This window comes from Vitis vinifera, chromosome 1, assembly GCF_030704535.1.
Source record: "Vitis vinifera cultivar Pinot Noir 40024 chromosome 1, ASM3070453v1".
Taxonomy (NCBI): Eukaryota; Viridiplantae; Streptophyta; class Magnoliopsida; order Vitales; family Vitaceae; genus Vitis; species Vitis vinifera.
In genome coordinates, this window is record NC_081805.1 from 19,733,564 (window position 1) to 19,745,356 (window position 11,793).

Consider the following 11,793-nt stretch of genomic DNA (forward strand, 5'->3'; position numbering starts at 1 on the left):
TATTCACCCTTTGTTCTTACTTATTAACTAAGGAATCCTATGATTGGTGGATTACAAGGAGAAAATGGGGATTTAAACAACAAATATCTGAAGAAAAAATCTAAAAGTGTCGGTCACAAATATCTGGAAGCACTCAGGAGGATTTCGCAAGCATGCAAGATGGCTGTGAAATTTTGCAAGCTGGAGGTCTCCATTTCGCAGCCAAAGGCTGATTTCGCAGTTGCGAAATTGGTCTTCAGCTTGGTGTGATTAGATTCCAATGGCTCTAACTTCTTCATTTCAACTCTGATTCGCACATCATTTAAAGCATTGGATTCCTGACTTCCTGAGCTTCGAAATGACATATAGTATGCATGAAATGGACTCCAGAAAGTGCTCCAAAAGTGTCCAACAGTTGCTATCCTCTTGAATTCTTCATGTTAGATTTTTCTCTTTGCTTTCCTGATTTGCTTTTGGCAAAGGACTATAAGGCTTCAAAGCTTGGGTTCTTCATGTTAATGAGCTTCCAATTGCTTTGCCATGGATTCCATAGAACTCTCCTCAATCTTGGATTGCTTTGGTGATCAAAATACTATCAAAAACACCAAAACTTAATACAATTTGATTAGAAACGATTGCAAAGGTACTTAATATGCTAATTGAGTTAAAAGGTAATAACTACTACTCAAAAGTGTTTAAAAGAGTTAATTACAAGCTACAAAATAACACTGTTTGAGTAGTAATCATTCAACAAAGCTTATAGCCTTGAGGTTATAAGCTCGAGGCCCTTAAATAATCAAAAGGTTTTAATGAGTTTGAGGCCTTTATCAACTTTTTGTATGCATTTGTTAGGAGGTTTAAGCCTCAATATTTATTGGTTGTAGTGACTTGTGCTTTTCCAATATTATGATATAGATTTATAATTTTTTTTCTTGAATTCGAGATTAGGGTTAAACCTTTTAGAAAATAAGGGCTTAATTGACTACTAATTAATCCTTCAAATGAAAATGAAAGAAAGAGATTGGGAAGGGGAAATAAAAGAATTGTTGGTCACCGTAGTGATTGAGTTTATGTATAATCACTGATTCATTATCTTATTATTGATGGATAAAGGAAAAAAAGATCACTATAACTAATGGATAAAGAAGACAAATGGATTAACATTAACATTGATGGAGAGGATAATAGAGCAATTGAATATAATTATAATTCATTAGAGGATCCTAGTAGTGATAGTTGTAGGACCTCAGGCGCTACCAACTCTCCTAACAGCAATTGCTGTTAGGAAATGCGCATATCCTAGCCTTATAGTGCATTCACCCAAGTGCCCACGGCGAATACAAGGGGAGTTGATGAACGCAGCCAACCCTCCGACCTGCCAACAATCTCCCCCCCAACGACACCCCTGGGGTTCGAACCCGTGACCTTGGCTCTAATACCACTTGTAGGACCTCAAGTGCTACCAATTCTCTTAAAAGCAATTGATGTTAGGAAAGGCGCATACCCTATCTTTATAGTGCATGCACCCAAGTGCCCACGACGAACACAAGGGGAGTTGATGGACGCGGCCAACCCTCCGATCTATCAACAATAGTGATGGTAGTTTTGAAGATAATTTGATAAATGCATGAGAGATAGTTGGATCTTAGAAGAGACAAAAAAAAAAAAACTAAATTAAAATCTATTGAAAATGACATACAATTAATTTTATTATTATACATTTTCTGGTTTTCTTATTATTTAACTTTCATGTGATTTTATCAGTATTTTTTTATTTCAAGATTTTTTTCTTTTTATTGTTATTAAAGTTGAGGCTTAAGACTTGTTCTGCCTTGAGGCTTACGCTTCACCTCATTTGGGCAAAACGCCTCAAGACCGACTTTAGACTTTTGAAAACATTGATTGGGAGAAAAGAGAGGGAGAGCTGGTGGACAAAGCATTTGATTTTCTTTTCTTCAGCTCTAAGAAAAAATGAACTTGGTTTGGGAGCTAACCTTTCTCCTCATGGCCATGCCAGAGAGGAGAGGGAAGAAGAGAGGAAGTTTTTTTTTTCCATGGGAGTCTAAGAGACAGTGAAGATACTGTCCGCTTCTTCAGCGAGAGGAAGAGCTCTTGAGAAAAACATTTGGTTTGCTAACCCAATATATGCTCATGCCAGGTGGGTGGGAGGGAGGGCTCCCCCGCGGGGAAAGAATATTTAGCCTGATTTCCTTTATTTATTTATTTTTTGGCTGAGAGAATACCTGAGAAAAAACATTTGAGCCACTTTTCTAATTTTTTTGTTTATGCAAATTGAAAGAGATAGTGAAAACAAAAACTTTAGAGAAGTGGCTCAAACGTTTTTTCTCAGGTATTCTCTCAGCCAAAAATAAATAAATCTTCCATTGAAGGGGAAAAAAAGCACCTGACCTGCTTCTTTGCACATGTGAGACGGGAAGGGAGAAAACTTAGGGTAGTGTGAATTAGTCTCTCTTCTATTGGGAAAAGACACTTGGCCTGCTTTCTTTCTTAAGTTTTTGGGTGTGGAATCCACCTCTTTTGTTGAGAAAGAAACACTTGGTGTACTCATTTTTTGGGTCCACTCAACATAAGGGCTTCATGCAAAATTGCTGAAGTTTAGGCTATCAGTCCACCTCTCCAAACTCCTTTTTAAAGCAAATAAAGAGAAAAAGTGGGAAAAAGAAAATTTTGGCACTTATGCAAAATTGCTTGAGGTTAGATCTGCTTCCAGTTCACCCATCTTACAACTGGTTCACAGTAGCTGGAGATGATTCAGAAATCCCCCCCTTTTTTTTCATGGAAATAAGTAGAAAGAGGGAGAAGAGGGAAGTAAGACATGTTGAATCCACCTCTCCTCTGTTGAGAAAAAACACTTGGTACCCCTTTATATCTGATGCAGACCTGCATTGACATGCACCTTTCTTGGGTTTACTTTTTACCAGAATTTTGGTTGTTGTTTCCCAAGAGAAAATTACGGAAACCAATCCTTTTTTTTTTTTTCAAACTTCCCAATGTTCCTCATGAACTTTACCATGTTTCTTAAAATTAAAATAGGTAAATAAAATACTTTGTATCATAGTTTGCAAGTGGTTGTGACAGTGTATTATATTATTATTTTAGTTGCTGTTCTTTCCTCATATTTTTTTTACTTTCAATTGCAGATGCTGACGAAGATTAGCACTCAGGTTGGCTAGGACTATAAGATATTTTCCAATGGCGGTAAGCTTGTAAAAAATGTGGCTTCCAAACCAGTTCTTGTGGGTGGTCCTGGACGCACTTATTTGCTTTTATTTGTTGTTGCTCTTCTTTGGTAAGGCTGTTCACTTCTCTGCAATCTGGCAGCTTGTTGAAGTGCAGTTATGATGACATTTTGGCGAATGTAAGACTGCGAGTGATAATTGGAATTAATTAATAATTTTAATAGCTGCAAAACCATTTCAACCAACAGCCTTATTATGGGGTATGCTAAGCAAGGTGTTTGTATAACTTTTATCAGGCTCTAGGTTTTGAAGCTTTTAAGGTTTGGGTGAGGCTTCGGACAGTTTGAGATGGAACCTATCGAAACCTTTGTCTTCATGAGACGAGTACCAGTTTGCTGTATTGGATATAATCATTCTGGTCTGCGCTAGTTTTACTTGCATGATGCTTAAATTGATACCACAAAAGATTTTATGAATTTATGACAAGCTTATTACTGATCGGAACGGTCACTAGAACCTGAATTGTGAGCCCCTATTTTTTATATGCTTTTTTTAAGCATATTTTATTTATTTATTTTTCTATGTATATGTAAAATTTTAATTATATATAACTCTTTGTTTCTTTTTTTTCATATTTTCATGATAAATAAAACATACAAGAAAATCATTTTTCTAACTATATCTATTTAAATATATAGTATTTCATCTCGAATTCTAATGTTATTTCTCATTACTTTCATCACATTTTTCCACTCCATCTCCCGTGGATGCACTCTGTAGCTGCGTCATTGAACAACATGGCTGAGAACAAATCAGCATAAAATCGGAATGAGATTGGGAGGGGAGGTGGTTTGTCTTTATACGGTTTGATCATCCAAACGCTCCATTCAGCTATACATGCAAGTATGGAAGGATCAATGGGGGTTCTTATGGCAGTCCACCATTCTATTTCTGTTGTTGGACAAATGGACTAGGGAATCGCAAACTTGGCGAGAAGACGGCCTTTCTGCTGGGGTAGTTTTTGTGCATTGCAGTGCGATCTCAAGCACTCCGAATGCTGCGCATTCTTCATCTGGTAGAATTGGCTTCAATGCAGAATCAATCAACTCCGTTCGGCTCGATTGTCCCATTTCAATGTGCGATTCAACCCACCTCACCATGTTCATATCCGTCCCAAAAATTTCGTCTGTTGGCATCTTTCCACTCACTAGCTCAACCAGCACGATACCCAAACTATAAACATCACTTTTCTCCGTTGCCTTCAATGAATAAGCATATTCTGATAGCATTCAATTGTTTTGTTGTTAGTGTTGGTAATAGCCTAGTAAATAGAATCACTCGACAAGACAAAAATAAATACTAATACAAATTAAGCAGAAATTAGTTCACATGACATACCTGGAGCAATATAACCGTAAGACCCAGCGAACCATGAGTTTGAGTCGGTGTTGAAGGAGTTGTGATTCTCAACCAGAGTCTTTGCCAGCCCAAAATCCCCTAAATGTGCCTCCATATTAGAGTCAAGCAACACATTGCTGGACTTGATGTCCCTGTGAATGATCTTGGGGACACAGTCATGGTGGAGATACTCCACTCCCTTAGCTAATCCCACTGCAACCCTTAACCTCGCCTCCCAGTCAAGGCTCTTCCTTTTCTTGCTACTCACTGATTCTGGGTGCAGCCAATCCCATAAGCTTCCATTCTCCATGTACTCGTATACCAACAGATTAAAACCTGCTTCTTTGTTGACACAACAACCCAGCAACTTTGCTAGGTGCCTGTGCCTAACCCTTCCCAGGGTCCTAATTTCTCTTTCAAAGCTTTTATTCAGCAGGAGATCATCTTTCCTCAGTATCTTCTTCACTGCCACTGTTTCTTCACTGGATAACTCAGCCTTGTAGATCGTTCCAGACCCTCCTGACCCAATTATAAAATTGTCACTCAGATTGTTTGTAGCTTGCATTATGTCTCCCCATTTGAAATCTCGCTTCCCAGCAGTGTTGGGGAGGAGTGGTCTTCGGTGTACTATGGAAGAACTGGAAGAGTAAACACACTTCACTGCGTTAAGGGACTCTCGCTTGCCTTTAAGAAACAGGGCAACTCCAATCATCAGTAGAACAATTGCAGCAATGGTTGAAAATGCTGATATTATCACCACATATGATAACTTTAGGCCTGAGTTATGATGACTGGATTCCTCACTGTTGCAGCGAACCAGAGGCCCTCCACAAAGACGCAGGTTTCCCATGAACGTCTCTGCTGGCCAGTGCAAGAATTCCTTGTCCAATTTGCCCTCAAGGTTGTTATAGGAGAAGTTAAGCTTGCCCAAGCTACTCATCGCACCCACTTGGAATGGGATTTCACCAACAAGTTGATTGTGAGATAGATCAAGCGCCTCCAGTTTGGACAGTGTTCCAATAGAAGGTGGGATTTCCCCAGTAAGATTGTTGTAACTGAGGTCTAAAACACTTTGAAGATTCTGGAGTTCTCCAAGCTCAATAGGTATTTCACCATTAAAGCTGTTTCTTGAGAGACGAAGTTCATAAAGCTTGCTTAAGTTACCTATGGCAGGAGGAATTGGTCCATAAAATTGGTTTTGGTTGAGGTTGAGAACATTAAGGGATGCAAGATTACCGGTTTCCAAAGGCAGAGTCCCATTAAGGAGATTGTTATCAAGTGAAAGAACCAGCAGATTGGAGCACTTAAATAGTTCGTGAGGAAGGGGCCCAGAAAATAAGTTGAAGGAGAGTTTGAGCTCTCCTAAATTGGGCAAACTTCCAAGCCAGGATGGGATTGGCCCAGAAAGAAAGTTGCTATTGAGATCAATATGGGTCAGTTTCTTGCACAATGAAAGCTCAGCTGGTACTGATCCAGTGAGCGAATTGCCTGAGAAATCCACAAGTGAAAGTTGGTAGATTTCTCCCAGGGTCCTGGGGATTGCCCCTGTGAAATGGTTGTTCCCTAGCCGAAGCCTTTGAAGAGAAGGTGAAAATCCCAACTCTCTTGGAATCTGGCCATCAAATGCGTTGTTTGTGACATCAAAAGAAAGAAAGGAATGAGAGCTACACAATGCAGCAATGCTACCATTCAATTTGTTATTGGAGAGATTTACTCTGGTCAGGTTGGCAACATTGATCAGCTCGTCAGGGAGATTACCTTCAAGAGAGTTGTTGTAAAGCATCAGCTCCTCAAGGACTCGGAGGAATCCAAATGTCGCAGGGATGCCTCCAGAAAGGCTGTTGTCTGCCAGGTCCAAGATAGTTAGCTGATGGCAGTTGCCCAAGGTGGGGGGAATTTCACCGGACAGGTCATTCTGTCTGAGATGAAGAAAATTCAGTTCCTTTAGCCTGCCAATGGTGACTGGAATTTGCCCCTTGAAATGATTTCCAAAAAAATCGATCCTTTGCAAGCTCGAACAGTTGCCAATCTCTAGAGGAATCTCCCCAGATAACCGATTATCATAAATATACAGAATTTCAAGCTTCCCAAGCATTCCAATCTCTCTGGGTAGATTTCCACGCAAATTGTTTTGATATAATGCAAGCGTCTGCAGATTGCTGAGGTTTGCTATGGAGGGAGAAATTGAACCGACCAAGCTGTTGTTGTTGAGCAAGAGATCAGTCAGATATGGTAACTTGAAAAGTTGAGCGGGTATGGACCCATTGATGGTGTTATTGGCCAAATTAAGCTGCTTCAAGGACCCACACAATCCCAAATCTGCTGGAATTTCACCAGATATTTGATTCTCTGACAGGAACAAGTGTTCCATAGTGGTGGTGTTGGAACATATGTTTCTTGGTATAACACCAGAAAGATGGTTGGTTGACAGCACCATGTATACCAACTGCCCCATGTTGCCCAATTCTGGTGGAATTTGTCCAGTGAGCTTATTCACCGATAAATCAAGAGTCTGAAGACTACCCAAGCGTGCCAGAGACCTTGGGATTGGACCTTCAAGTTGATTGGCCATAAGGTTGAGATAAACAAGCTGAGTCGATTCACCAAGTTGGCCTGGAATCGCCCCAGATAGAGTGTTGTTGGCCAGGTTCAGAAGTTGGAGATTCTTGAGAAGAGCCAGTTCTGGTGGGATTGATCCGTTGAGACGGTTGAGTGCAGATGTGAACACTACAAGGCTTGAACAGTTGCCGAGGTCGGGTGGAATAGGACCCTCGAGTTTGTTTTGCTGCAGAATCAGGTTCTCAAGTCGAGTGAGTCGGCCGAGTTGCCAAGGTATTGGGCCGGTGAGAAGAGATGATGCTAAACCAAGAGTGACCAAGTTGAGGAGATTCCCAAAGGAGGGAGGAATTGAACCGCTGAGAGCATTGTCCCCAATTCTCATGACTCGGAGATTGGTGAGGGAACTGAGTTGAGCTGGAATGGAACCAGAAAGTTGATTAGAAAAAAGGAGTAGAGAAAGCAAAGAAGAAAGGTTAGAAAGGTTAGGTGGAATGGAACCGGTGAGGCGGTTAGAAGAAAGATCAAGGTGGAGCAGGTTTGTTAAACGAGCAAGGGAGGGAGATATGGAGCCAGCTAATGAGGACTGAGAGAGGTTGAGAGCTACCACTTGATGAACAGGGTAGCCGTCACTACATGAAACTCTTCTCCAGCTACAGAAACTGGGATTATCCACAGACCACTCATCCAACACATTTTGAGGGTCTTCCTCAAATGACTCCTTAATCTCCAACAGAATCCTCAGAGTCTCCTCCTCTTCCTTGCACAACACATAATAACCAGATGAAAGGCACATCAAGGCAACAATAACAGTAACCCATACAATTCTCTTCAGCATCGCCATTGCTGGCTAGCTAGCTGCCAAAAACGAGGAAACAAAGTGAAGCTCCCAACAGAAGCTTTGATTTGATATCACTATATGAGAATGAGAGAAATCGAAAGAGAAAGAGAGCTTTGAGTGGTTTGAGGCATTAATCGTTTGATGCCGATGTCTGCTAGCCAGCTGCTGCCTGCAACATGAATATTGGCAGGTGATGCGTGGTGAGGGCAATGGGTCTTGGTTGGCGAGAAGACGCGTGGTTTGAGCAAAGAAGGCAACCCTTGTGAACCACTGCATGCAGAGCTATGCTTCTTCAATTTTACGCGGATTCATGTTGCTTTGGAAATTTGGAAATTTGCAGGGTCCTTAATGGGTGGCGATTGAGATAAGACTAAGAGGGGGTGTGTAACTGGTATAGCTACTCTGTCAGTAAAATTAATGCAGCACACAGAGCAATTGTCAAAGGACCAGAGTGGGAAGAGAGAGATGCATTTAACTCAAAAGTGTCTTAAATGATAAGGGACAAGTGGACAACAACTAGGCTAATACGGGGGATAAAAATGTTCGACGAATGAATGAATAATCGATGTAGACAGCGTACACGGAAAGGTGTTGGAAACTAAAACATCCATAACTACTATGCGAAGAAGAGTGGTGGAACAAATATGACAGAGAGATATGAGGTTACATAGGGGAAGATACAGTGGTTGAGTGATGCTAATGGATTTGCTTGTTTTAGTGTGTTAGCTCAACAGGACTGAAACCCCTATTATGAAAGTGAGCGGTTGAATTCCCATATGGATCCATGAATATATTCCTTCATGATCTTTTCTAATTGTACTTGAAGCTTCACAAAGTCAAAGCAGTCCCCACTCCCTACGTCTGCAACAAACTTCCGAGTCCCTCTTATATTTAAATACAATACACCCCTTTTAAAAAATCAAAAGAATAAATAGAAAACAAATATAGGTCCTTTGCTTCTTACTTGTTATTGGGTTGAGCTACCAAACCTTGATGTCCTTTCGTGACCTCTCTAATATATTCCCTACTCTTACTTTTCCACTTCACCACTCAATTATGCGGCTCATCAAGTGGAGATGTTCCTTAAAACTCTTCCTCTGTTTTTTTCCCAAATGTCTAACCTAATTTACCAAATGTGACAAGTCATGGATTTTTAATTTCTAATAGTCATGGCCTATGTTTTACCTTCCTTGCTCATGAAGTCCAGAGCTTCAATCAGCTATGGAAAGGAGGCTTCACATTTATCTTGTCAGTCACGGGCCCATACCTCATAATCTATCGCATATCTCTTTAAAGAGGCCATCTCGTGAGCAGGTTCAAATAGTAAATAAGACGCCTACCACAGTTGTTGGGAAAAGGAACATATTAGCTTTGAGTGAGCAGGTTGTGGTTAATCTGTAATTCATGTGTAAAATTATTCACTCGCCATCAGAAATTTGGCCCAATCTAAAAGGAAGATGAGTGATGCGGACCATCTCGTTTGTGATTCTAGGGAGGGCTTCATCCTTGGCTTTCCTCCGAGATAGGATTATAAAGTTATAGTGCTTTGGTTCGGGTCTATTTGGTTAACAACCCCCCCATTGTTTTTCCCAACACTGAAAGGGTTTGGAAAGGCCTTGTTGCTATATGCCTTCAAAGGTGAGAAAATCAGATGCAACTTGGTCTATTTTGCTGCCAACAATTATTGATTCTCTGTCTCTACACATGTTCAATTAGAATACTCCAACCACTGCTTAGTATGTTACAACAGAGCCCAATAGCTAATAGATATGCAATGTTTTTATTTTCTTTAATGTCTCCCCTGGATCATGTGAACCGAGAGTCCAATTTTTTATCTTTAACAAAACACCAGGCTAGACAAGAAATGATCCTTTCTGGACAATCTTCTGATTATTTAACATCATCCCTGCTTGTTCAAATATCAGAATAGGCAGGCAGGGGTCAATTTTTTTGCGTAGAGAATAACAGATGAGCCTGCCGACCGGAAGCCTATTTTCCTAGTTGAATTCTGTCCTAGCTCTGGTGGGGCTGGAGATTGTTAAAGATAATATTATCGCTTTTACCAACACTTATTAAATTAGCATGGAAGATTCCAACGATGTGATAATTGGAATATGATATGTATGCAATAATGGAGGGGAATGGATGATGTGTGGAAGAGGATGATGGACCGTCACCTACTTCACAATACATACAAACTCCACGACAGGGCCTACTGTGTATTATTATAAGGATTGAATTGGAAGGTTTAGAGGAGTGAAGGGCAGAATGGAATGATATGTACAATCTGTGTTGTTTGTGAATTGAACAAGGTCAAATATCACATGCATGCCTCCGTGCAAAACGCCAAGCAGCAATGGCTCAGGCAACCACATGCCTCCCCCCACCTTTTAAAATGAAAATTTATTTCCTTCACTTGATTAAGAATTTAAAAGAATAATAAAAGTAACAACAAGAATTCCACCCGTATGAGAAATAACAACAAAATTTGATAAACATGGATACTAAATAAATTTTATAAAAATATTGTTTATTTATTTATTTATCTAAAAATTGTAAAATTAATTTTATTTAAATTTTTATATACGTCATAAATAGATTTTTACAAATTGATTTTTTATAGTTTTATATTTCATATTTTATTAAATATTTTTTAATTGTGGGTTATCTTCGATTTAATTTTAAGATAATTTAAATTGTGTTCAATTAAAGGTTGTCTTATGATATAAATTTTCTATATATATATATATATATATTAGCAATCAAAATATAATCATTAGAATAAAAAATAGTAAATTTGAAAATTGAAAAAAGTAATGATGAAGTTTTGTAAAAAAAGAAATTAAAGACTACTAAATATAATATTCAAAATATTCTTAAATATTATTTTAAATAAGTAATAATATTTCTAAAGAATCAAAAAAAATCCAAATGTAATATTTCCAACACCTATAAATAAGGTCAATTCCAAAACTTTCAAAACATAAGTTGGGAAAGGCGAGCAAATTATACTCAAATTATTCAAGATCAATCTTCTTCAAGTTCTCGATTAACAAGAAAAGGAAGAATCAGTGGAACAAAATAGAGATTGTATCCATATCATTTTTCAAATCAACAAAAAAAAAGTCCAATTTTGCTATACCAAAATTTTTCAAAAAGGAATTTATGTTCACAAATTTTGCATGTGTGATATGACTGTCTTTACCTCTTATCCTCCCATTATCAAATTATAAATATATTTTAGTTTTGTTTGTAACATTAAGCAATAAATTATAACCCTTGATAACTTTTTAAAGCTGGAGTCCAAGGTTCAAGTCCTTGGTTGAGATTTTTTTCCATGGAATTTTTGTTTAGTTTCAATATCATTCATCCCACACTGGGAGTTGATGAGAATAACGAGGGATGTGGGGAGTTGATGAGAATAAAGAGAGCATTAAATCTCCTTCTCAATCTTAGCTTCCTACAATAATAGCTCATTATAAGGATGGTTAGGCTCGGTTTGCCCATAAAAATGGGTTGGGCTTCGCATAAAAAATAGCAAAGTGAAAATACATCTTGGTGGGCCTGTTGGGTTGGGCTTTTGCATAAACAAAATTGAAGATAAAAAAAAATACTTGATTCGATTGTCTAATTCATTAGGTCAACAGTCCAATCGTTGATCCACCTTGTTCAAGTCCAGTTTAATGTAGACTCTAGCTCAAATGATGAACCGAATCGGCTGAGCTTTGATTGACAATCAAATCTGTTGAACCAATTGATGTGGTCTTGTTTTTAAAACATTGCATGTCATAGTAATTTCTTAATCAGGATTCAATATAT

The 11,793-nt window shown here is 38.8% G+C and overlaps 1 protein-coding gene across 3 annotated transcripts; it reads right to left on the reverse strand.

Moving 5' to 3' along the window:
* Positions 1–3,860: 3,860 nt before the first annotated feature.
* On the reverse strand, positions 3,861–8,479 carry LOC100254655 (LRR receptor-like serine/threonine-protein kinase GSO1). 3 transcript variants are annotated; one of them, XM_019221174.2, is made up of 3 exons: positions 7,635–8,479; positions 4,578–7,550; positions 3,861–4,458 (listed from the first exon to the last, which is right to left on the reverse strand). In XM_019221174.2, exons 1-3 carry the CDS (start codon positions 7,975–7,977, stop codon positions 4,094–4,096), a joined length of 3,681 nt encoding a protein of 1,226 aa, XP_019076719.1. In that variant the 5' UTR covers positions 7,978–8,479; the 3' UTR covers positions 3,861–4,093. The 3 variants fall into 3 exon arrangements, with proteins under 3 accessions (XP_019076719.1, XP_010653998.1, XP_002265191.2); XM_010655696.2 differs by having other exon boundaries at positions 7,741–7,849; XM_002265155.5 differs by having other exon boundaries at positions 4,578–8,479.
* Between the last annotated feature and the right edge of the window lie 3,314 nt (positions 8,480–11,793).

What these genes read in the sequence shown, in the direction of transcription:
- LOC100254655 (XM_002265155.5), bottom strand. Translation starts at nt 7,977, where the DNA reads ATGGCGATGCTGAAGAGAATTGTATGGGTTACTGTTATTGTTGCCTTG. An exon ending in TTACGGTTATATTGCTCCAG is followed by an intron (nt 4,459 to 4,577) that starts GTATGTCATGTG and finishes GAATGCTATCAG; the next exon opens with AATATGCTTATTCATTGAAG.